The sequence below is a fragment of the Spermophilus citellus genome (assembly GCF_964194105.1).
Source record: "Spermophilus citellus genome assembly, chromosome: 5".
In the NCBI taxonomy this organism is placed as follows: Eukaryota; Metazoa; Chordata; class Mammalia; order Rodentia; family Sciuridae; genus Spermophilus; species Spermophilus citellus.
The window spans coordinates 40,133,083-40,160,816 of record NC_138186.1 but is presented as its reverse complement, the minus strand read 5'-3'; the positions used below and the strand labels follow the sequence as shown (position 1 = coordinate 40,160,816).

Sequence of the window (27,734 nt, the reverse complement as noted above, 5' to 3'; positions counted from 1 at the left end):
TCAAGGCCAGAGGCCTTGTTACATATTTGTGTGAAAAACTAGTAAGGGAGTGTCTAGCGCCTGGAGTGCTGATCTTTTCAGACAGTAGCCAAATAAAACAGGACACAGCAACAAAAGAAACACAGAAAACAAAAGTGAAAGTACACAGTGCAGCTGCAATAAAATATGAGGCTCTCTCTTTCTTAGTAGAGGAGCTGATTCCGCTTTGGTCGCGGGTCCCACTAACCGGGACTATCAGGTCCCGCCCACCGGGACTATCGGGTCCCACTCACCGGGACTGTGGGGTCCCACTTACCGGGACTGTTCAGTGCACCACCTCTGACGACTTGCAAGTTTTGATTTTCCCGGGTTTCGGCACCACTTGTCGCGACCCCCTTGCCCGCAAGGAAGACGCAACACCGGGAATCTTCTTACAGCTGTTTATTCAAGCTCTCGAGAGTTCTTCTAATCTCCCAGAAGCCCCTCCCAGCCTTAATAAAGTATCCAAACACCCAATGCGAAGCTGCCACGTGGAGCTTTCTCGTAGGGTGTCAAAGAACCATGTGCCAACTCTCCCAAAGAAGGAGTTGTTTATCACAGACCACCACAAGGCCAGCGCCATCTTGTAATGGCGACCACAGTCCGCAGAAGCGGCTCGCCACAACATCCCATTTCAGAGGTATGAGCAGGTTCTCACAAGACTGGATAAAATAGTTACTCTTCAACCTAATCACCTAATCAGAATAACAGATAGAGTAATTGATGTGTACAAGTGGAAAGCTCTTCTTGAAAAATTACTTATAATCCCAATGGTTTAACAATTTTCAGTATTGTAATAGTAAAACGTGAGAGGCATAATTATATTATTCCTACATATTTAAGATTCTTGTAGACTCATAAGCACATACAAAAACGTTATTTCTCTATATAAAATTAAAATTAAATTGCTGTTTTGTGGTAATCATATTACAATGGCTACATGAACCAAACATAATGTATATTATGAATATATTTAATTTATATTTATCAATAGTACTTCAGTATAGCTTTAAAACCAGATTCACTGTAAATAATGTGGAATATGTATTGCACAAACAGAAATGTTCTTAATATTATATAATCAGATTATAAATTCAGTTGGTTTTAACACCACTTTTGAATTCTTCTATTAATTTCAACAGATGTGTTACATACTTCATTCTGCATTTAAAATCTTAAAAAGGAAACAAAATAAAATTTTATCTTTAAAGTTGCTTCTAAACATCCTATCAAATTATGTGATTTTAAAATACTAGAAAATTGCCAATGCCTGGATTTATTGTTATGAATAAACTCATATTTAGGAGAACATTACATTCTAAAAGAGTTCAAATTTAAGATGAGTCTAAAGTTTTTAAAAATATGTACATTATGTTATTTTCTTAAGGCAAAAGGAAAAGCTTATGCTTCTATTAGAGCTAAGCATTTGTTTAAACTTCTGAATTAGTTACTTTAGTATCTAAAACTAAAAACATACCAATATGATACAAATTATCAGTTTATGTTAAGTAGCATTAGGAATATACAGAATGTGAGATCCTATATAGCATATCATTCAGGCTTTCTGAGTAGAATTCTTTATTAGCAATGCATATCTAAACATTTAGGTCCAGAATTTAAAGCATTAAGACATTATTCCCCCTGTATTCCAGACACAATTTTACTGTTTGAATATAAACACATCTGAATAAAAAAAATCCTTCATTATTCCTAAAAGTAAATGATTCAAGAAGATGGTACCATGAAAGCAGAAAATTTGGGAGCACAAACGATAACATCATAAAAAACAGTAAGTGAAGAGGCATGGAGGATTGCATTATGATCCAATCTCCTTTTATTTATTGAGCAGAGCAATGTAAAGTGAGTTGAACAAGATATGATTTGCTGTCTCATGATTTTTTTTAAATGCCAGCACCTTGTATTTAAAGGAATTGGTTATAGTTTCCCCTTATTTTTATCAAAAATATCTCATGGTTATCTGTCTCAACAAATGAGTGCACATTTGAGATTTTGTACCTGTGTTTTTTCATATGTATATAGGACCTATTTTTTATCACATTTAAGAGGTAAAAGATTTTATGTAAGCACTCCTAAGTATGTTATTAAAGAAAATGTAGCTTTATTTAGTTTCCTTCTATATTGACACCTGAGTCTAACCCTATGTCACTCATATCAGATAATTAAATGTAAGAAAAATTATCATCAATCACCTTGTCTGTGAGACAAAAAAAGACACAAAATACATTCCAGTTATTTTCCTGACCAAATTCTTCACTGTTATCCACTATTTTCCTGTATTGCAATTTCTATTATTATGAACAATGATAACTAAAAATCCATTCAATGATAGCTTAAAATTAGTCTCAACATGCACCTGTTACTCCCCTCCCACTTAAATAGCCACTGTTATGGTTTGGATATGAGGAGTTTTCCAAAATCTCCTGTGGTAATACAGGAACATTTAGAGGTGAAATGATTAGATTATTAGAAATGTAGCCTAATCTATTTTATGAATGAATCACTGAAAGGTCCATTGTACTGGGTGTAACTGTAGGTATGAGGGGTATGGCTGGAGGTGGGTCTCTGTTGATGTGCTCTTGAGGATTATACCTTGTCCCCCTGGCTCCTCTCTCTCTCTCCCTGCATCCCAGACACCATGAAGTAGCATGTTTCCTCCACCATGCCCTTCTTCCATGATGTTCCATCTCACCTCAAGCCTAGAAACATGGAGTTGGCTGACTGTGGCCTGAATTTCTGAAACCATAGGCTCAAAATGAACTTTTCCTCCTCTACGTTGTTATTATCAGGTTTGAGTGGTATGTTAGTCAGATTTTTGTCACTGCAACCACATGGAAGCTTTTCTTAAGTAGATTGTCTTTAATAATAACTTTTGACAATTAGGGGGAAGAGAGAGTTCATGAAAAAAAGAGGAGGTGTCAAATAGTTAATGTGACCAAGAAATGACACAAAAATGCCTTTGCATTAAAAGAAATTCCTAAATGTCTTTTAATAATTATCTTTTCTTTTTTGTGTAATTTCACTGGTTAAGAATCTTACCTAAGATTTTCTCTCAAATGTTGTGGGTAAATAGTAATAATGATAATTCCCTAGATTGAATTTCTATTTTCCTCTTTTACCTTTGAAGACTGATGGAAGAAAACAATGAAACCCATGGGGGAGGTTTTATTTGCTTGGATTCTCAGACCAGCCCCAGTTGGAAATCATCCTTTTCGTGGTAGTTTTGATATCCTATCTTCTGACCCTGTGGGCAACACAGCCATCATCATGGTCTCCCATCTGGATTCCAAACTCCACACACCTATGTACATCTTCCTCACTAATCTCTCCTTTCTTGACCTTGCCTTCACTACCAGCATCGTGCCCCAGCTGTTGTGGAACCTGAGGGGACCAGCCAAGACCATCACATCCACCGGCTGTATCCTACGACTCTACGTGTCCCTCTCCTTAGGTTCCACTGAGTGTGGTGTTCTCCTTACTATCATGGCATTTGACCGCTATGTGGGTCTGCAGACCTCTCAACTACACGACTGTCATGAACCCATCATTCTGCAAGGCCCTAGCAGGAACAGCCTGGCTAAGTTGAGTGGGAAACACTCTCATCCAAAGCACCATCACCCTGCGGCTTCCTTGATGTGGGCACCGTCATCTCCACCACTTCTTGTGTGAAGTGCCTGCCATGATCAAGTTGACATGTGTTGACATCCATGCAAACCAAGTCCAGCTTTTTGTGGCTACATTAGGTCTCCTCCTCCTTCCCATGGCATTGATATCTGTCTCCTATGGATTCATCGTGCATGATGTGATAAAAATTAAGTCATCCCAAGCTTGGCGCAAAGCTCTAGGGACCTGTGGCTCTCATCTACTAGTGGTGTCCTTTTATTTTGGGACTAGCTCAGTCATGTACATCCAGCCACAGAGATCCTTTGGCCACAGTCAGGGCATGTTCCTCACACTCTTTTATGCTGTTGTGACTCCCACCCTAAACACCCTCATATACACCTTGAGGGACAAGGATGTGAAAGGAGCCCTGAGGAGACTGCTGAGGAGAGAACAAAATTTCTAATGGAAAAATCAAAGGGCAGCGACTTTCTGTACTGGAAACTTATTAAAGAGTTACCATATTAAATAACTTCTCCCTAACATGCAGTTCATGTGTGACTGACTGCCTCTCTATCTGCATTTATGTACAGTGTAGACCACATTGTCTCAAAAAAGAACATTTAGATTCCACTTCTGTAGCACATGGAACCTTGTATGTGTTACAAATATTTTCACAAACTCCCTTATTAAATGGATTTTATATAAATACATTTCATATAAATTAAATGCTACACATATAGTAAGAATGGAAAATTTTGTAGATTTTCACTGCACATATATACATATATGCATGCAAATATAATTAGAGAATTAAAATATCATTTATTATTTGAAAATTTGGAAAGTATATATTAGCATGAAGAAATATTGTGGTATTTCCTAGAACAATTCTACAATAAATAAATAATTACTAAATAATTTAATAAATACTATATATTCACACAACCTAGTTTCAGCTTGATCCAGGCTCTTGGCAAAATCTTGCATTCAATTCTATGTAACAGTCTCATGCCTTCCCAGTGTCTTTGTTGCTTTTGACCATGTAGAATCTGTAGCCACACTGTCTTGGTTTCAAGGTTTGTTTTACTCACTTGCCGATCATGACCCTCTGCTCTTTACCTTACCTGTACATTTCTCAATCACTTCTGACATGTTCAGTGATAATTAAATAAACTTAATTCATGCAAAGTGTAAAAAAGGCATGGCAGTAATAAATACTGAGTAAATTTAACAATTATTTAAAAGATTTTAAAAAATAGAATGGTACTCAGAATTCTTTTTTTTTTTAATATTTATTTATTTATTTATTTTTAGTTCTCGGCGGACACAACATCTTTGTTGGTATGTGGTGCTGAGGATCGAACCCGGGCCGCACGCATGCCAGGTGAGCGCGCTACCCCTGAGCCACATCCCCAGCCCCTCAGAATTCTTCATAGTCCTCCCACACAACTTCTGTCATTCTCAACATGTGCTTCATTGTGTGGTTTGTGTTTGTTTCACATTTTATATTAACTGATAGTTAGATTTTTTATTTGTTAATTTATTTATTCATTTGAATTTTATTTATTTATTTATTTGATTTTTTCCTGGAAACACTAAAACCAATCAAAATCTCTCTTCACACCTCTTTGTATCAGCCCCAATTTGCAATCAAGTACCAATTTTGACTTTGGAATATTTCTCTAAAGAATATTGTTGAAACTTTGAGTCAGAGTGCTTGGGTTCAAAGCCCAGCCCCATGAAACTAATCAACTAGAATAATGTTTAAATACATATCTCTATAATGCCAATTCACAGTTTCCTCAACAGTACAAGAGTGGGAACAATAGTTCCTATCTTACTTGACTACTGTGATAAGTAAATCTGATTGGGATACACTTAAGCTCAGAGCTATCTATTATGTATTAATAACAACCACCCAATAATTGTTAGCTACTTCTGAACCACTTATACTATACCAAACTTCATAACTTGATTGACCTTACTGATTTAATGATTTCTCTATGTCTTCAATCACTTCCTACTATTAGTTCAACAACATTTAACTATGCCCAACTATTCTCTATCTTTTTGGTAACTCCTCTAACTTAGTGTAAAGTTGGAATGTGGATCCTGCATTATATTTAGACTTCCCTTATCATCACGGCCATAGGAAAATCTTCTCCAAACTATTCCTCGTGGTGTCTTAACACATTTCATCCATCACATTCACGATGCCACTGCCCTAGTTCAAATCTTCTATTCTGCTCCTTAAAAAGATTGAAAATATGTAGCTCTGAGCAAAAATAGTTTTACAGGCATGTTTGATCTGGAGGGCAAAGTTTAATTTAGTGATTGTGAATGCACCCAAATGTGTAATAGATTTTCTGCCGTATAGCCTTCCACACCTGGCCCATGGGCTCCATGTGGGTCACCTTCTAGCTTTTGAGGTATGTGTGACCAAATTTTTTAAATGTCCATATTGTTCTCTTCATGGCCTTTCTAAATGACAACTTTGATTATTCTAAAATAATTTCATTCTATTTATGACTATGCTATTCCAATTTTAAATGACACTTAAATGTTACAGAATGAATTCTATAGTAGCACAAAATCTCAGGTTCTCCATTATCTTCATTGAATTTTTCTGTTTTCCTCACCATGTGTGATTCATATTTAAACAGCAGTTTATGAATATTTTCTTTTTATTAACCTTAGAATATTTACTATATCAGCTTCTCAAAGCCAAACTTAAGTCTTACCTATTTCACATAAATGTTCTCATTCAATAATAACTTCTTTCTTTTCTGTATTGCCATATCACTTTTCATGTGCTAATAATTAATAAATATATGAGAATAAAGGGCTTTTTTTAAGGAATTGAAGTACTTCATTATAGTTAAGAGAATAAGAATCAGAAATCATATGAGATAGTCTTGGAATTGTGAAATGAACCAAATCACTTAAGGACTTGTATATTATGTGAAGAAAAGTGAACATTCCTATGAATTCTAGAAGAATATCTTGTTTCTTCTAAGGTTTTGGACACCAGAGTCACACCAACTTAGTTCTAACTCCTGGAATCAGTTCCTTAATATTAATCCTTAACAGAGTAATAGTGCCAATTTCATGATACCAGGGTGAGGAGCAAGTGAGACAATGCATGTTATGGGCCTGACATCTAGCAAAGCTCAAAACACGCCTGTCTGTTAACAGTGAGATTCTTCAAGGAGCACTATCAAATCAGAAGAAGCATTACTTTACTCTTCTCTGCCCATACTAGAGTGTGGCTCTTTCCATGCCCCTGGAGAGGAGTTTTAGACTGCACATGATTTTTTCTGTTTTTTGTTTGTTTGTTTAATTAAATTTTTAATTGTTCTTTTTAGTTTTACATGATAGTAGAACATATTTTGAAATATCATACATACATGAAGCACAACTTCCCATTTTTGTGGTTGTACATAATGTGGAGTTGCAATAGTATTGTGTTCATATATGAATAAAGGAAAGTTCTGTACAATTAATTTTACTGATTTTTCCCATTCTCATTCCCTCTCCCACCCTCCCACTCCCCCTGTCCAATCCAGTGAACCTCATTCCTACCTCCCTGACCCCTGCCTATTGTGAGTCACCATCTGTACACCACAGAGAACATTTGGCCTTTGTTTTTTGTGATTGGCTTATTTCACTTAATATGATAGCCTCTTGTTCCACCCACTTGAGAGCAAATACCGTAATTTCATTCTTCTTTATGGCTGAGTAATATTTCATTATGTATTTACAATTGATAAAAGAAGCCACTTTTCCTAATAAAATATTCTCAGATCAGTAGTTAAAATGCCTGCTTTCAGGTCACAAATAAAATAATATAAAATAATAGTAACAAGTTTACAAATGAGAATATTGACAAGGTTTTCACCTTATTAAAATGTACTATTTGGTACACTTTTGAGAGTTGAGCAAAATTGATAAAGTGTTAGCAAGATTGTCCAAGAAAAGAAAGAACAAGAAACCATTATCATTAAGCAAAATAATATAGCCAGTATTAAATAAATTCTAAATAGAATAAAGATAATAAATGAGCATTATGAACCCCTGCATACTTCAGAACAGGAATGTATTTCCATGAACTTTGGGACTGATTTGGAGCAGGATTGGATTTTAGTCTGGCAGGCATGAATGGTTGTGTATGAGATGAGGGACGGGGGATTGACAGAAACCCAGGAGAGTATGCAAACTGAGAGAAAGAAACAGAGAGAGAGAGAGAGAGAGAGAGAGAGAGAGAGAGAGAGAGAGGGAGGGAGGGAGCAGATATTACAGAAGGAAGCTAGAGGGAAGGGAAAGGATATACAAACCAGTATGGGCACGGATATGTATATAGTAGGAAGACTTTCTAAGAAGAAGTATACTGTGCCAGGAAAGAGCAGGGTGTTTCCTAAGAATTCACCCCAAGGGCAATGACAAAGCTTTTCGGTAATTTCAATATAGTCAAATCAATCAAACTTTTCCTTCATGGTTTGATATTTCAATAATTTACTGATTTTGTAAGAAAGCATTCCTGTGTTGATGTATGTCATGAATGTATAGATTTTTTTCTTTCATCATTGGTTTTATAATTTTCAGGCAAGAATATTTATGGATGGTGTGATAGCGGTCACATGTCTCCTTTTACATATGAATGATTAGTTATATTACAGTAGCATCTAATGAAAAAATATTACTCCTTCTAGTGACCTGAAAAGCCAAATTTTTTTTTTATTGATTATTTATCGCATTACATAGTTCATGATATATCATCTTTCATACATTAGACTCAAATTGTGCTTTGAACTCCCATTTTCACCCCAAATACAGATTGCAGAATCACATCTGTTACATATTCGCATTTTTACATAATGCCATATTAGTGACTGTTGTATTCTGCTACCTTTCCTATCCCCTACTATCCCCCCTCCCCTCCCCTCCCCTCCCATCTTCCCTCTCTACCTCCCCTGCTGTTGTTCAGTTCTCTCCCTTTTTTTTTCCCTCCCCCTTGCCCCTCATAACCTCTTATAATTTTATGTATCCTTGAAGGTCTCCTACCATTTCCATATGCTTTCCCTTCTCTCTCCGTTTCTCTCCCCCGATTCGTCTTTGTTTACTGTAGTCTTTTCCTCATGCTCTTTCTTCATGTTCTGTTCTTAGTTTTTCTCTTTATATCAAAGCAGACATTTGGCATTTGTTTTTTAGGGCTTGGCTAGCTTCGCTTAGCATAATCTGCTCTAATGCCATCCATTTCCCTGCAAATTCTATGATTTTGTCATTTCTTAGTGCTGCATAATACTCCATTGTGTATAGATGCCACATTTTTTTTATCCATTCATCAATTGAAGGGCATCTAGGTTGGTTCCACAGTCTAGCTATTGTGAATTGTGCCGCTATAATCATTGATGCAGCCGTATCCCTATAGTGCGCTCTTTTAAGGTCCTCAGGGAATAGTCCGAGAAGTGCGATAGCTGGGTCAAATGGTGGTTCCATTCCCAGCTTTCCCAGGAATCTCCATACTGCTTTCCAAATTGGCCTCACCATTTTGCAGTCCCACCAGCAGTGTACAAGTGTACCCTTTTCCCCACATCCCCGCCAACACTTGTTGTTGTTTGACTTCATAGTGGCTGCCAATCTTACTGGAGTGAGATGGTATCTTAGGGTGGTTTTGATTTGCATTTCTCTGATTGCTAGAGATGGTGAGCATTTTTTCATGTACTTGTTGATTGATTGTATGTCCTCCTCTGAGAAGTGTCTGTTGAGGTCCTTGGCCCATTTGTTAATTGGGTTATTTGTTATCTTATTGTTTAATTTTTTGAGTTCTTTGTACATTCTGGATATTAGGGCTCTATCGGAGGTGCGGGGGGTAAAGATTTGTTCCCAGGATGTAGGCTCTCTATTTACCTCTTTTATTGTTTCTCTTGCTGAGAAAAAACTTTTTAGTTTAATTAAGTCCCATTTGTTTATTCTTGTTGTTAACTCTTGGGCTATGGGTGTCCTATTGAGGAATTTGGAGCCTGACCCCACAATTTGTAGATCGTAGCCAACTTTTTCTTCTATCAGACGCAGTGTCTCTGATTTGATACCTAGCTCCCTGATCCATTTTGAGTTAATTTTTGTGGATGGCGAGAGAAAGGGATTCAATTTCATTTTGTTGCATATGGATTTCCAATTTTCCCAGCACCATTTGTTGAAAATGCTATCCTTCCTCCATTGCATGCTTTTAGCCCCTTTATCAAATATAAGATAGTTGTAACTTTGTGGATTAGTCTCTGTGTCTTCTATTCTGTACCATTGGTCTACCCACCTGTTTTGGTACCAGTACCATGCTGTTTTTGTTACTATTGCTTTGTAGTACAGTTTGACCTCTGGTATCGCTATGCCTCCAGATTCACACTTCCTGCTTAGAATTGCTTTTGCTATTCTGGGTCTTTTGTTTTTCCATATGAATTTCATGATTGCTTTGTCTATTTCTACAAGAAATGCCATTGGGATTTTGATTGGCATCGCATTAAACCTGTAGAGAAGTTTGGGTAATATCGCCATTTTGACGATGTTAGTTCTGCCTATCCATGAACAGGGTACATTTTTCCATCTTCTGAGATCTTCTTCTATCTCTCTCTTTATGGTTCTGTAGTTTTCATTGTATAAATCTTTCACCTCTTTTGTTAGGTTGATTCCCAAGTATCTTATTTTCTTTGAGGATATTGTGAATGGAGTAGTTTTCCTTATTTCCATTTCCGAGGTTTTGTTGCTGATATACAGGAATGCCTTTGATTTATGCGTGTTGATTTTATACCCTGCCACTTTGCTGAATTCATTTATTAACTCTAGCAGCTTCTTTGTAGACTCTTTTGGGTCTGTTAAGTATATTATCATGTCATCCGCAAATAGTGATAGTTTAATTTCTTCTTTTCCTATTTTTATGCCTTTAATTTCTTTTGTCTGTCTAATTGCTCTGGCTAGTACTTTGAGAACTAAATTGAATAGAAGTGGTGATAGAGGGCATCCCTGTCTTGTTCCAGATTTTAGAGGAAATGCCTTCAGTTTTTCTCCGTTTAGGATGATGCTAGCCTGAGGTTTAGCATATACAGCTTTTACAATGTTGAGGTAAGTTCCTGTTATCCCTAGTTTTTCTAGTGTTTTGAACATAAAGGGATGCTGTACTTTGTCAAATGCTTTTTCTGCATCCATCGAGATGATCATGTGGTTCTTGTCTTTAAGTCTATTGATGTGGTGAATAGCATTTATTGATTTCCGTATATTGAACCATCCTTGCATCCCAGGAATGAATCCTACTTGATCATGGTGCACAAGTTTTCTGATATGTTTTTGTATTCGATTCGCCAGAATTTTATTGAGAATTTTTGCATCCAAGTTCATTAGAGATATTGGTCTGTAGTTTTCTTTCTTTGAAGTATCTTTGTCTGGTTTTGGGATCAAAGTGATGTTGGCCTCATAGAATGAATTTGGAAGAGCTCCTTCTTTTTCTATTTCTTGAAATAGCTTGAAAAGTATTGGTATTAATTCTTCTTTGAAGGTTTTGTAGAACTCCGCTGTATAGCCATCTGGTCCAGGGCTTTTCTTAGTTGGTAGTCTTTTGATGGCCTCTTCTATTTTTTCCTTTGTTATTGGTCTGTTTAAATTGTGTGTGCCTTCCTGTCTCAATCTGGGCAAATCATATGCCTTAAGAAATTTATCGATATCTTCATTATCTTCTATTTTATTGGAATATAGGGTTTCAAAATACTTTCTAATTATCTTCTGTATTTCTGTAGTGTCTGTTGTGATATTGCCTTTTTCATCCCGTATGTTAGTAATTTGAGTTCTCTCTCTTCTTCTTTTCGTTAGCATGGCTAAGGGCTTGTCTATCTTATTTATTTTTTCAAAGAACCAACTTTTAGTTTTATCTATCTTTTCAATGGTTTCTTTTGTTTCAATTTCGTTGATTTCTGCTCTAATTTTAATTATTTCTTGTCTTCTACTATATTTGCTGTTGTTTTGCTCTTCCTTTTCTAGGTTTTTGAGGTGTTGTGTGAGTTCATTTATCTGTTGGTTTTTTCTTTTTTTGAGGTAAGAACTCCAAGAAATGAATTTCCCTCTTAAAACTGCTTTCATTGTGTCCCATAGATTCTGGTATGTTGTGTCTGTGTTGTCATTTGACTCTAAGAATTTTTTCATCTCCTCCTTTATGTCTTCTACAACCCATTGATCATTCAATAATATATTGTTCATTTTCCATGTGATGTATGATTTTTCCTTCCTTCTTTTATCATTGATTTCCAATTTCATTCCATTATGGTCAGATATGGTGCATGGTATTATCTCCACACCCTTATAATTACTAAGAGTTGCCTTATGGCATAATATATGGTCTATCTTTGAGTAGGATCCATGTGCTGCTGAGAAGAACGTGTATCCACTTGATGATGGTTGATATATTCTATATATGTCGGTTAAGTCTAGGTTATTGATTGTGCTGTTGAGTTCTATAGTTTCTTTATTCAGCTTTTGTCTAGAGGATCTGTCTAATGGCGAGAGCGGTGTGTTGAAGTCACCCATAATTATTGTGTTGTGGTCTATTTGACTCTTGAACTTGAGGAGAGTTTGTTTTATGAACGTTGCAGCTCCATTGTTTGGTGCATACAAATTGATGATTGTTATGTCTTGTTGGTGGATGGTTCCTTTTAACAGTATATAGTGACCTTCTTTATCCTTCTTGATTAACTTAGGTTTGAAGTTGATTTTATTCGATATGAGTATGGCCACTCCTGCTTGCTTCCGAGGGCCATATGAGTGGTATGATTTTTCCCAACCTTTTACCTTCAGCCTGTGTATATCTTTTCCTATCATATGAGTCTCCTGAAGGCAGCATATTGTTGGATTTGTTTTTTTGATCCAGGTTACTAGCCTATGTCTCTTGATTGGTGAATTTAGGCCATTAACATTTAAGGTTACAATTGAGATATGATTTGTATTTCCAGTCATGCTTCTTTATTTATTTATTTTAGTTTGGCTAGTTTTGCTTTTTGGTTGTTTTCCTCCCCCTTTACTGAGATACCTCCTGCTGTTAGTTTTGGGCACTATTTATCAAATCCTCTTCTTGTAGTGTTTTGTTCAAAATGCTTTGCAGAGCTGGTTTTCTTGCTGCAAATTCTTTTAGCTTTTGTTTATCATGAAAGATTTTAATTTCATTGTCAAATTTGAAGCTCAATTTTGCTGGATATAGTATTCTTGGTTGGAATCCATTATTTTTCAGCGTTTGAAATACATTATTCCAGGATCTTCTCGCTTTCAAAGTTTGTGATGAGAAATCGGTCGTTAACCTAATTGGTTTACCCCTGAAAGTAATCTGCCTCTTTTCTCTCGTAGCTTTTAATATTCTCTCCTTGTTCTGTATGTTGGCTATCTTCATAATTATATGTCTTGGGGTTGGTCTATTATGGTTTTGAATGTTTGGGGTCCTGTAGGCTTCCAGGATTTGGCACTCCATTCCATCTTTCATCTCTGGGAAGTTTTCTAGAATTATTTCATTTAATATGTTGTCCATTCCTTTGGTTTGAAACTCTGTGCCTTCTTCTATCCCTATGACTCTCAGATTTGGTTTTTTAATGACATCCCATAACTCTTGAATAGATTGTTCGTGGGATTTAAGCATCTTTTCTGTGTTGACTATATTCTTTTCAAGTTGATAAACCTTGTCTTCATTATCTGATGTTCTGACTTCTACTTGATCAAGTCTATTTGTAATATTCTCGTTTGAGTTTTTAATTTGGCTTATAGTTTCCTGCAATTCTAGGATTATTGTTTGATTTTTTTTTAAGATCTCTATCTCCTGGTAGATCTCATTCTTTGCCATTTGAAGTTGTTTGTTTAATTCATTTTCAAAATATACTTTTATTTCTTGGACTTGCTGTCTCATGTCTTCTCTAATATTCCTTTCCATTCGAGTTAGGTATCCCCTGAGTTCTTTCCATATCCCTGTTTCTGAAGTTTCTATGTCCTCTTGTAGAATTGAGTTGTCTTGCATTGTTTGAAATCCTTTTTTCCCTTGTTTTCTCATGTTGTCCACGTTACTTTCCAGTTCTTTTTGATTGTCGTGTTTCTGCTCTCTTCTATAGATTTGTTTTGTTTCTGTATTACTCTGATGTCTCTCCTTTGTGTTGTTGAACTATGCCTGCTAACGTGGGTTCTGCTGGGAAGGAATTCCGACGTCCGAGCTCCAGTGACGACACTACTCTGCTATGCCGTGCCCCAGTCTCCTTGCCGGGGTGCCCTAATGGGGGGGTGTGAGTGGACTGTCTCTGTTTGGTTTCAGCACCCGGTCGTGGCAGGCAGGCAGACTCCCGCGCCCAGTATCTCAGGCCGTGGGCAGGTGATCCATCGCCAGCGGGAGGGCGTTCTCCTACCGCCCAGTTACCCTGGCAGTGGATGAACTGTCACCGGCGGGCCTGCAGTTTACAGCTGCCCAGTCACGAGAGCCTTGCCTCTAGTCTCCTGTTCTCTCCTGCTAGGCTTGGGTTCTCCTGCTAGACCAGATTTCCCCTCAGTGGTGGTTCTCGGCAGTTCAAGCTATACTCTGGGCCTGTTTTGTTGCAATCTGTTTTGTTGCTGCAATCTGTCGGAGAGTGGCGGTGGGTACTTCAGCCCTCTAAGATGGTGGCCGCTGTTTGCCTTAGCGGAGTGTCCCTTGTGGGGGGCGGGGCCTTACCGGCTTCCTTCCCCGACTGCAATCCCGAACTCAGCCCGGGGGTCAGTGCGGGCTTGGGTTTGGCTGGTGGGATACCACCGTGTCGCAGCCACTTAATTCCCTGCTGACTGGTTAACCCCTTCTCTGCGGCGCCACGCCTTCTGTAGCCTCGGGGCAGGCCGTGCGTATCAGACAGCCTGGATCTCCGGGGTCACACCGTTGGCTTTTGGGATCCCCAGCACTCTATGGTTTTGATTTTTTCTGCTTGCCCCTCCCCCAGCGCTGGCTAGGCAGCTTTTGTTTTGTCCACTGATGGGAGGGGGTGTTGAGCGTCAGGTGCCTCTAGCTCCCCTTTAGTCTTTATGCAGGCTCACTCTGATACTGCCTCCCCCTGAAAGTCTAGGAGAGATTTTATGCGAAATCCCCCTAAGTTTGGGGGCTGGGCTGGGTCACACACACCTGTTTTGTTGCTGCAATCTGACGGAGAGTGGCGGTGGGTACTTCAGCCCTCTAAGATGGTGGCCGCTGTTTGCCTTAGCGGAGTGTCCCTTGTGGGGAGCGGGGCCTTACCGGCTTCCTTCCCCGACTGCAATCCCGAACTCAGCCCGGGGGTCAGTGCGGGCTTGGGTTTGGCTGGTGGGATACCACCGTGTCGCAGCCACTTAATTCCCTGCTGACTGGTTAACCCCTTCTCTGCGGCGCCACGCCTTCTGTAGCCTCGGGGCAGGCCGCGCGTATCAGACAGCCTGGATCTCCGGGGTCACACCGTTGGCTTTTGGGATCCCCAGCACTCTATGGTTTTGATTTTTTCTGCTTGCCCCTCCCCCAGCGCTGGCTAGGCAGCTTTTGTTTTGTCCACTGATGGGAGGGGGGGTTGAGCGTCAGGTGCCTCTAGCTCCCCTTTAGTCTTTATGCAGGCTCACTCTGATACTGCCTCCCCCTGAAAGTCTAGGAGAGATTTTATGCGAAATCCCCCTAAGTTTGGGGGCTGGGCTGGGTCACACACACCTGTTTTGTTGCTGCAATCTGTCGGAGAGTGGCGGTGGGTACTTCAGCCCTCTAAGATGGTGGCCGCTGTTTGCCTTAGCGGAGTGTCCCTTGTGGGGAGCGGGGCCTTACCGGCTTCCTTCCCCGACTGCAATCCCGAACTCAGCCCGGGGGTCAGTGCGGGCTTGGGTTTGGCTGGTGGGATACCACCGTGTCGCAGCCACTTAATTCCCTGCTGACTGGTTAACCCCTTCTCTGCGGCCTGAAAAGCCAAATTTTTAAAAAAACTCTAGCGTGTCTTAATCTATTCATAGATTTTTGTGAACCTTGATTTTTATCAAAAGCTGATTTAGGATCTATTGATATAATTATGTAATTTTTCCTTCCTTAATTCTGTTATTTTGGTCAATTATCATTATTCACGTTTTGGCTCTGGAATAAATTCAATTTGGGCAATGAGTATGATTTATTTCATAATGGACTTCATAATGTTTCAAACCTATGTTATTTTGTCAGACTATCCTTTAGTTTTCTGTTTTGCTACAGTTACACTTGACTAAAACAAGTATTTGAATTTTTCCTTTTATTTTTCAAACTTCTGATACATATAAAAATTTTTTAGAAGTCAACTTGAAAAAAACCTAGAGACTTGAACAAGTATGATACATAAGATATCTCAATGAATTTTAAACAAAATAATCTGGTCAATTTTATTAGTCATCAGGGGCGTAAATAGTAATGAAATATCCATTACTTACTACCAGATGGATTAAAATTAAAAGAACACAAAATACTGAGTGTAGGCATAGATGTGGAGCAATTGGAATTCCTAAGGCCTGAGGAGTATAGGTGTTTACATCAATTTCCAGGCTTAATGGTATCTACTAAATCTGAATATAATTTATGTCTAAGCAATTCATCAGAAGATAACTTACATTTTTGTTTTCCCAGAGATATATATGCAAAAATATTCATAGCAGCATTGCTCATAAAAGATGAACCTGAAAACACTTAAATACCTATCAATACTACAATGGCTAAATATGTTGTGGCATTTTCACACAATGTAATACAATGCAGGAATAAAAATTGTAATTTGCTGATACAAGAACCATAATGATTAAATCTCACAAAGATAATGTTGAATGAATGAAGGCAGAGCCAAAAGAAATAGTGATGTATTATTTTGTTTATATACCATTCAAAACTCATACTAAATGTTACATGTGATAAGTAAAAGTATTATATGGAAATGAATTGAGGGTTGTTCTGGAGTGTTGTTTGTTTTATTTCTCCATCAAGATGTTTTCATAATGTAAGAAGTCAGCACCCTGTATCATTATGCATTGTTTGTTTGTTTTGAGGGGTAGCAGAGATTGAACTCAGGGGCATCCAACCACTGAGCTACATGCCCAGCCCTATTTTGTATTTTATTTAGAGACAGGATCTCACTGAGTTGCTTAGCATCTGCCTTTTGCTGAGCCTGGTTTTGAACTAACAATCCTCCTGCCTCAGCCTCCAGAGCTGCTGGGATTACAGGCATGCACCACCATATCCGGCTGAACTGTTTATTTGTATATGAAATAAATTTTATAAAGAATCAATAGGCTTTCATAAAATCCAGATTCTTTTGAGGAATATAAATATTTTTCAGTCCTGGGACTCAATGCACAGAAAGTTGATCACGTTAGTGAACTGTGTTTCCTTCAGATTCTGTATATGCTGTGCAGTTTGTCCAAGTTTCTGCTACTCTTTTAGTACTGGGTACAGGCCTTAGCTAATGTGGTTGCCATCCATCATTGCATCACTGCAATTGTTTTCTTAGACCTGTCATAGATATCATCTGGCTAGAATATGAATGTGCATGAGTTTTTCCTCAGACTCTAAAATATTGGAAGAGTCTTAGCCAAAATGAAGTTCACCTTTTTTATTGAGAAAAGTATACTTGAAGAAAAACATCAAGTATGGGATGAATATGGTATACTTATAGGCAGCAGGCAGGAAATTAATGGGATTTCCATTTGGGGCCTTTGTTTGGTCTTAGATCAGAGTAAGATAACCCATGCAGAGATGAGTGGGAGGATTTAATAATTTGTCCCAATTTTCTATGATAGAAGAGAAGAACAATAGGACACACATAGAATGACTTCTGGGCAGACCTCAGAGGCCATTTGAAGAGAGACTGGGATTTTTAAGGGTGTGATTCCACAAAGTCATATGTTCATCTCCATCAAGCCCAGTGCTTGTAAGAAATGAGGAGAAAAGTCCTATAAAAATGTTCCTGGTCTAAGTTTTCAGGGTAGACATAAAGAAAGGATAAGAGAAAATTTTAATGTTCCAATGAAATTATCTACCAATAGGATGCATTTATTGTGTGTGTGTGTGTGTGTATGTGTAATACTAGATTATTGATGGAAATTTAATATGAATATATTCAAAATGGAGTGAGTCAATATTGGGAGGTTATTAAGGTAGAAGTTAAAAGTTTTCATGTTTTTGTCTAGCTTAAACAGTACTGAAAGGTAAGACTCTCTTTCAGATTGATCTCCTGGGACCATGGACTTTGGATACTACAGAGCCTGAGATTAATTGCCATTCTGGGAGAACTATGTCCCTGGGAACTTTTTGGATTCAATAGCCTGTGTCCTCTCTCAACCTCTCTTCATTTGCTGGTCTTCAGGGATCTCCAATCTCAAATAACAGTCCCTACAACCAATACATGGGCCTCAGACTGATTTATCACTTCAAGGTAAAAATTGTTTTTGCTTTGTTGCTTAAATTTCCTTTTGTTTTAAAATGTGATTATTGGGATGAAAAAATATGAAGAGCTTCTTCTCTTTTAATATATCACTATTATTAATGCCTTGATTATATCTGACTTATTCCCATGATTCTTAATAATAAATTGAGATCTGGGGTTAAAGTGATGTCCATCTGGATAAAGGGAGCTAAAATGGAGCACATGTAATTTCAGATTTTGCATCAGAGTTAAATCCAATTCTTCTATGACTCTAAAAGGAACACAGTCTTATAAGTAAGAAACTTTCTCATGACCAGAATTAATTTCTCATTGAATTCTTTTGCTATTGTATATGTGTGAGAATGTGTGTTAAAAATTCTACTAAAAGTAACATTTGGCCAAGATGGGTAGAGGCTATAAGCAGGATTAGAATTAGAGTAACATGTCTGAATTTATTTTATTGCATTGATAGAAGTAAAGTGAAAAAACTAAAAATTATGTATATATGTATTTGTGGGTTTTGGTTGGACATGGAAATGTATAAAATCTTTGCAATACATTTTATGTATATTACATATACACAAAATTATATATATATGTGTGTGTGTGTGTGTGTGTGTGTGTGTGTGTGTGTGTGTATCTAGGGCCTCCTTCATATTCTTTTTTATTATAGTGCTCCCCTTTCCCTATCTCTTGAGTGATCCCTCAAGGACTTGATGTTGCTATTTGATGTCTCTCCGCTACCACTCCCTTGATTTTATTTTTACTGATTTCAGCTAAATATCACTTTTATATGATAAGTGTAATTACTATAAGGTATTGCTTTTGACAATCATTTCACATATTTTATTTACATGATTAATTTTCTCAATAAAACAATCACAGGATATGAAATTATTAGGGAAGAATTTCAAGGCCTGAAAGAATTTCTTTCACATCCATGTAGAAAGTGTCTATTTATCCTAAACAAAAGATACGGTTATGGTCTTTAGATGTATTCTTTGAATTGGTGAATATATTTTAAACTTTTGCATTCATAAATATTCAGAGTTTTTAAAAGATGCCCTTTAGCCTTCTGAAAGGTAAAATCTCTATGTAGGTTTTATGCATATTGAGGCAGCTCTTTCATTCTTTTGAGGTGCCCTCATAATGATAATCCCCACTCCCTCCTTTCAGTTTTAAACATGTTTTTATTCAACATTCCCTTCCCTAGTAACCACATACCAAAAAAAATTGAGGGTTCTTTTTAATGTGCTGCATGAATCTGCATCCTCAATAAGCTGATGGAATAAATGAATTAACTAATCCCTAAAGGAAACATGCTTCTGGTATTATATGTCCCCATTATTAAACAGTTAGATATAAATAATAATATTATGATTTTATTAACCAAGTGTTTACCATTTTACAATAGAAAGAATCTTTATAGTCTCCACAACCCAAAAGTCATTCGTATAAAGAAAATCATCCAAAAAGAATGCCCAACTCAAAGTTTATGCTTGAAGGCTGGAAATTTGCTTATATTAAGCATTTATTTTACTAATTTTTCCATTTAATTTGGATGATTCTTCATAAGCTATTAATGAATTTAATGTATTTTTTCCTTTGGCATTTTTCTTTCTTTCTCTGTACTTTTTTTCCTTCTGTGGAAGATTTTATCTCAGCTTCTAACAGTTCTCTCTCAAGGAAAGACTTTGTTTCCAGAGTAAGCGGCAGGGGCCTCTCTGTAGAGGATCTTTAACAACATCTTCTGCAACTTTTGAAAGACACTGCACTGAAATTTATTCTCTAAGTCACTGTAATTTGTCTGAGTGAGGATTTCATAGAGTTATTTTATGAAGTTTGATGTTGTCACTAGTGACCAACACATTATACTCTCTTTTTAATTCTTGTAATGTTTTCCTTCTTGTCTGAACAGGTAATGGGCATGACCAATAGTAGTGCCAAAGAAGACTTCGTTCTGGTGGGCTTCTCAGAGCAGCCCCAGCTGGAAAAGATACTCTTTGTGGCTGTTTTGATATCTTATCTTCTTACTCTGGTGGGAAATACACTAATTATTCTGGTCTCTTCCATAGACCCTAAACTCAAAATACCCATGTACTTTTTCCTTACTCACCTCTCCCTAGTGGACATCTGTTTTACCACCAGTATTGTCCCTCAGCTGCTGTGGAACCTCAAAGGACCAGCCAAGACCATCACATCCCTGGGTTGTGCCATCCAGCTCTATGTCTCCCTGGCATTGGGATCCACTGAATGTGTTCTCCTGGCTGTGATGGCTTTTGACCGCTATGCTGCAGTATGCAAACCTCTCCACTATACAGCTGTAATGAACCCACGCTTGTGCCAGGTTCTGGCAGGGGTCGCATGGCTGAGTGGAGCAGGAAATGCTCTCATCCAGGGCACTGTCACCCTCTGGCTACCTCGCTGTGGACGCCGGCAGCTCCATCATTTCCTCTGTGAAGTCCCCTCCATGATTAAGCTTGCATGTGTGGACATCCATGCCAATGAGATCCAGCTCTTTGTTGCTTCATTGGTCTTGCTCCTTTTGCCCTTGGCACTGATATTGATGTCCTATGGACACATAGCCAAGGCAGTTATAAGCATCAAGTCAGTGCAGGCCTGGCAGAAAGCCCTGGGGACATGTGGATCCCACTTGACTGTAGTATCCCTCTTCTATGGGAGTGCCGCAGCCAACTACATCCAGCCCAACAGCTCCTATGCCCACACTTTTGGGAAATTCATCTCCCTCTTCTACACAGTAATCATCCCGACCCTCAATCCTCTCATTTACACCTTGAGGAATAAAGAAGCTAAAGGTGCACTGGGAAGAATATGCCACAGAGACCTATGTGTGTAAAAAATGAAGCAAAGTACAGACTGGTCAATTTTTCATCACAAGTCTCTTAAATATCATCTCATATAATCCTTCACCAGCCTAAACCTCCACAGTTTGCATGATTGTACTTCACATGGCCTCACAACTATCTGTCCTCTCCAATCTTTTCGCAGGCTTCTTTTGGGCCCTTTGAAAGGCATTATTTCCCCACACTCTTTGATGTCCATTTTCCTAATAATTTCCATTTCTAACCCTCTCTTCCTTCATTTCTTCTTTTGTCATCCTCTTCCTTCCTTCTTGTTCCACCTTTTATTCCTTCTTTATATTACACTTGGTTTTCAGGGTTTTTTTAGTACTGGAACCCAGGACCTTGTTCATGCCAGGTAAACACTCTTACCATTGAGCTACATCCTCCGCCCTTTGTATTTTATTTTGAGACAGGTTCTGTCTAAGTTGCCCAGGTGGGCCTTGAACTTGTGACCCTTCTGCATCCACCTCTCAAGTAACTTCGAGTATAGGTGTGCAGCTCTGTGCCCAGTTTTTCTTACCATTTGTATGATGTGCTTTGTAACTGTTTTCCCTCATGCCTCTATGTTGTAGCTCTTCCTATTAATATTCTAACAATTCCTGAAAGCAATTTCCTAAAAAAAAATTTTTAAACTTTTCTCTTTTTTCATAGCAAAAGCTATCATACACCTTGTGAAAATATTTGAGAATTTGTATTTTGAATTCCACAACTTCCTTTTTGAGCTCATGCAGTTTTTTTGAACTTTTTTATATCCGTGTTTATGTATGATTTAAAAAGTAATCAGCTTTGTATATAAGACCTTACTATAACAAACAAGAAAGGTGATATCTGAAGCAGGTAAATTGGATATAAATTTCTGCTCTTAAAGAGTTGATCTTAGAGTATGGCTAAACATCTATATATGCAATATTAAAATAATTTAATTTGGCTATTATGTCTTTATTTGATTGCAGTTTTGTTCCTATTTATAATTTCTTCCCTTCATTGGTCTGTTTTTATCCATACCAAAAAAGAATGCAAAGTTCATCTTTTATCATTTGACATCATCTGCCTACTCCCCTTTGCACAGCTCCTCTGCCCCCCTTGACGATTGTGGTATCTGATCTTAACTAAATAGGCTGAAGTCACATGATTTGCTCCCAAAATCACTATTGATACCACTGAAAAAACAAGCCAGTAACAAGACAGTATCAAGAGGTTGGCTTACTCCCCTCAATTCTAACTACATTTTGATAATAAGCCTTTATTGATCTTAAAAATCTGTCAGATGAGTCATATATTGGCTTATTTTTTATATACATGTATACATAATATTTCAAATTGAAAGCAAACTCTCATTAGATTCAAACTTTCATGCTGTTGTCTAAAAAATTAAAAATTTGTAAGTGTAAGAATGAAATGCACAGAGATATTTAAAATGCATATATAAGGAAACCCATTGGTGTTGTGCTTTTCTTGTATATCACTAATTAAGCTACTCGCATGTACAGAATGAAAACTCTCATTTGGGGTTTTGTTTCAAGAAAATGTATTGTCATGTCTTTGAGAAAAAGTTTTATTCTTTCCCATTAATTGGTTGCAAACTAATCTCCATTTATAAATTTTAACTCCAAATTATACCTTATAATTAAACTCTTTTAAAAAGGAATGAGCTTCACTATTAATTAAAAGATTTTAAGTGCAACATAAATGCAGTAAGTGATAATAAATGATCAATCAATATCAATTAGCATGTTTTCAAAAGTCTACTTTCCTGGTCATAATATTCCCTTTATGGGAAGTCTAATTTATGCTTCTTTTTAAAATTTGATCCCATAAAAAATTGTTATCTAGTCTAGAATTATTTGCATAATTTGTGTTTACATCTGCATGGGAAAAAATACCTTAAAAATCTGATAGAAAATAAGTTATTTCTTACTTTTTCTTTGTAATATGGAAAAATATGATTCATTTTCTTCACTCACTTATGAGTGAGTATATTTGGTATATTTGTTTTTAGTGGTGGTATATTTGTTTTTAGTGGTGATAGTAAAGTTAAAAGTGTTATTTTTGAAAGGATAGTTACTGTAAATGTAGTAGGAAAAAACTGTTTGAACCAGGAGAGACCAGAATCTCAGTTATCGTGTTTCTAACATTAGGAAAACCTCAAAGTTTGTGGCATTTCAGAGGTTACAAGACATGTAGTAAGAACTAAGTATATGTAATTTATGCATTAATAAACTATTGATGTCAGATCAAGTATCCTTGATGGCAAATATACATATATTTTCCAGGCCTAAATTATTCAAGAAGTCACTAGTTGCTATTAATTCTCTACCAAGTTCACTCACAATAATCAAATGAATACTGCTTTTGACATGTAAAATATATTTTTTAATTGTTTATATAAATGTGTCTCTTTTTTATAGACAGGTCGAAAATAGTGTATTGCAATATAATGATTTTGACTCAGTTGTGAGCTAATATTTGTTACAAAATTCTAACATGTTTTTGCTTTGATTTCTGTGATTCTCCATTTCCATAATATGAGGGGAAATTTATTTCTCACATTAACTTAAAACTTAAAGATATTCTCACCAAACATTGTGTAGCACACTTCATGTTTAGTTATACATCTAGTTGACTTCCCAATCTATACGTTGGGTTTACCTACTATACCTATACCAGGTAGGCCCTGACTGGCAATGTTCTCCTGAAAAGCTATACTATCAAGGTTCAAGTCTCATCTAAATGATTATCCATATTTTAATTTTTATTATATTTAGTTTTTAAACCTATGAGTGTCTCTTTATATTATCCTCAGTTATCCATTGGGTTTCACAAAATTCCTCACATGAAATGAATGAAAAACTAAGTTTACATGAAAGACAGTGAACTAGTGATTACTAACCTTTAAGAATTATCTAAAAATCATATGAGCAAAGAACTGATGGGTCAAATCATAGATCAATATACCAACAATATGTCCATTTGTCATTCAATCAGTAAGAACTTATGAACCATGGTATGTTTATTATTGTGGCACTGCCAACAATTAATATATAATGCTGATGCTGGCACTGCCAACAAGTAATATATAATATTACTATAAAAGATATTTCATGATTTATGAAAAAGTTAAAACCAATATAAGGTTATACAAAATGCACAGTGAAACAAGAAGGCAAGTATATTGCTTGAGAAGTTCATAGTAACTATGGATCAACAAACTACTGAGTATTATTTTATAGGCAGAGAAATAAAACTATAAATATGTTTGAGGAAAGAAAAATGCATCTCCAATGAGAATGTGAATGTGATAAGGATCAGAAGTCACATTTCTGAAGGATGAAAAGTAGTTCATTGGCTTCTAATGATATATATCAGGAATAAAAATTATATGGCATCTTACATTTTTATAACTGTGACCATATAAATCTTTCTTGAAATGTACTCATTTAATCCTCAAAATCAGTAACCTAAATGGCTAAATCATAATAAGTAGTTCTGATTAAACAGGGTAAATTAAACAGAAGTGATTGTTCCTATTCCTTTATAAAAGGTATTAAAATTCCACTACATTAAAAAAGGCTACAAATGTATTAAGGACTAATAGGACTGAAGAGAAGCTAACAGCAGATTCAGTACAAATAAGCTTTTGTCATATGCAAAATTAATGAAAGGTAGTAAATGGCTTCAAGAAGGAGAATAAAGGATGAAAAAAAAAAACTGCTTTTAGAGGATTCTGACATGGAAAGGGAGAGCCAGTAAGAATAAAGGAAATTTCTACTATAGAACCCTGGAGTAGCAACAGAGGTTTAGAATGGTAAATATTGTATGTCCTAGAATACAGATTGTGGAGTGACGCTAAAGTAAAAACAATTTAAGTTTCTGCCAAACAAGAACAACTACAAAAAAAAAAAATACCTTTTCTCTAAGCCACACAACCAAATGAGGGCTATCCTAAGATCAAAGCAGATAAAAGTAGTTGTCATGTTTAAAGAGGTGAGATCAGATACTAACACAACTGAGATTTGACTGTGCCACACCAAAAGCAAAGAATTGTATTAGATGCTGCATATGGCATCCTTCCTATGTATTTTCCTTATCCTGATCTCGAAACACAGGAAGCCATTCTTATAACTGTATAGGTAGAGCTATAGAAGTGCTAACAGAGATTCAAGACCTGTTCAAAAATACCCAAAGAATACTGACATTTGTTGTACTCTAACCAAATGCTTTTATCACCCTGTCATGAAACCCCATTCAGCAAACTTAAATCAAAGGATTCTCTATCAGTTTTCTTGTGATTACATCATCTCACTTCTATGTAAAGCTTCCAACACAGAGAATATTATAACATAAATAGAGAAGCAAACAAAAGGAAAGATTCATGATCCTTGACTTTTCTTTAATCAGAGAATTTTTTTTACAGATTCAATATGATTACTAATTGTTGGTTTGTTTATTCTTCATTTTCCATGTTTCTATCTTGATAGGATTATGTGTCCAAGAATTTATTCATTCCTTTTAGGTTACCAAATTTGTTGACATATATTTTTACTTCTTATTGTTTGGATATGAATATACTCAAAAAGCTCATAAGGCAATATATAAATGTTTAGAGGTAAAATTGTTGTAGGGACAAATGAGGCAAGGCACCAAAAATAGCAGGAAACAGTTTTATTTGGCTGCAGCCAGGTTCAGAGTGCACAACTTTTGCTGTAATCAATCAATCCCCTGAACCCCAGGTTCAGGTAGTTTCAAAATTTTATACCCAGCATGTAAGGGGAGGATCTCAGATGTTCACAGTCTGTGGAAGTTCACATAAAAACAGCTTTTTTATTTCACTGTTCTATGCAAGTTAACTCTTCAAGGACAACACTTGAGAAGGGGAGAGTATCTTCTCCCCTTTCTTCCCTCCCCCTGCCAGCTGTTACCATGGAGCCCAATTGGTAACTTCTCTTAACTTACAAATGTAGATATCTCTGTGAAGTCCCAGCTCTAGGCCAGAGGCCTTGTTTACACAAGTGCTGATTTCTTCCCAACCATTGTCCAAGTAAGACAGGGCAACATGAAAATAGGAAGTTTATCTACATTGAACTCTTTTGTGGGGACTCTTTGGCTGAAGGTCCTAAAATCAGCCATGGTGAAGATTTCTGGAGAAGGCCAGTTAAGACTTTTCTGTGGAGAAAGGGAGTGCCACTACAAAATGATTAAATTTTGACACATGTAACCTAATCAATATGTTAATTCATTTGATGGATTAAAAATTCAAACAGTTTACAGAGTTTTAACTGTAAGCAGTTGGGCACAGCTGGAGAAAGGAGGTCACTAGGGTGTGCTCTTGAGGATTATATTTTGTTTCTGGCTCCTTGTTCTCTCTCTCTCTCTCTCTCTCTCTCTCACTCTCTCTCCCCCCCCCCTCCTGGCTGCCATAGGCTGAGCATGTTTTCTCCACCATATTTCTGCCATGATGTTCTGCCTCACCTCAGGGCCACAGCAATGGAACTATTATGATCATGGACTGGACTTCTGAAACCATGAACCCCAAAAAAACTTTTTCTTCACTAAGCTGTTACTGTCAGTTATTTTGCTCACAACAATGAAAAGAGTATTAACAGTACATAACAGTACATAATAGTATCTAACGATCCTTCATATTTCCGTTGCATCAGTTGTAATGTCTCGTTTGGTTTCTGATTCTATTTATATGAGTCTTCTCTTTTTTTCTTGTTTAAGAGTTTATTATTTGTGTTTATCTTTTCAAAAACAGTTATTCATTTTATTGATCTTTTGTGTTTTTTTTTATTAGTGCATATTAATTATATAGATTAATGGGTTTCCTTTATATATTTATTTAGTCTTTTTCATTTATTTCTGCTATGATCTTCATTACTGTTTTCTTTTGTCTGACTTTTCTTTTTTTTATTTATTATTTTTTTATTTTTTTTTCTGACTTTTCGTTTGACTTAATTTTTTCTAATTCCTTGAGATGTAATGATTGGTTGTTTACCTGAGACCTTTCAGTATTTTGGATGCAGGTTTTGATGCTATAAACTTGCCTCTTGTTATTAGTTTTTCTGTATCCCATAGGTTTTGGTAAGATGTATTTTCTTCAGTCACCTAAACAGTTAAAACTGTCTCCTTGCAAAAGTTACTTTTTGCTCTCTTCCCTTGTTTTATATCTTAATGATTAACTGCAAGGCTAGCTATTCCTGAAAATGTAGGAACTTTCCAATCGCTGACTTTTCTTTAGAATTACAGAATCCAAAATATCTGGTGACCTTCAGATGACAGCAGTATGTACATGAGAAAAGCAGACTACAAGGAAATTTATGATCACCTCTGAATCCACTTGGTTAGACTAAACATATACTCACCCCAAGTCTCTACATAAGCCTTGTATCTGGAACCCCTAAGCAAGATGTTTTTTTTTTTTTCTTTTGGTGAGGAGAGGCAAATGTCTCCATCTTACAACTTGCCAACTTGTTGCCAGTGAAGCTCTCTTCCACTGTCATTTTCTCTCTTGAGTCATTGTCTTCATCAGGGAGTAGTGGTATGGGAGTTCTCAAAGTTATATTATCTGTGACTGTATCTGTTATCATTTTTTCAAGAAATTCTGAATTTTTTCTTGATGTCTTCACTGACCCGCTGATTGCCCAGGTGTGTGTTATTTAATTTCCATGTGTTTCAAAATATTCTTATTTATTTCTAGTTTTATTTCATTATGGTCAGAAAAGATACTCAATATGATTTTAATTTTTTAAATTTGTTGAGACTTGTTTATGACCTCTCATAGGATCTATCCTGGAGAAGATTTCTTGTACTA

The 27,734-nt window shown here is 36.7% G+C and overlaps 1 protein-coding gene and 1 pseudogene across 2 annotated transcripts; both read left to right on the top strand.

Moving 5' to 3' along the window:
* The first annotated feature begins 3,167 nt into the window (after positions 1 to 3,167).
* On the top strand, positions 3,168 to 4,102 carry LOC308649330 (olfactory receptor 2G3-like; annotated as a pseudogene). Its single transcript has one exon. The product of its transcript is annotated as an olfactory receptor 2G3-like (transcript).
* A 15,878-nt stretch (positions 4,103 to 19,980) lies between these two features.
* Positions 19,981 to 20,916, top strand: LOC308649026 (olfactory receptor 2G3-like; the record flags this gene model as incomplete). The annotated part of the gene is made up of 1 exon (XM_081294297.1): positions 19,981 to 20,916. One exon carries the CDS (start codon positions 19,981 to 19,983, stop codon positions 20,914 to 20,916), a length of 936 nt encoding a protein of 311 aa, XP_081150423.1.
* Positions 20,917 to 27,734: the final 6,818 nt, after the last annotated feature.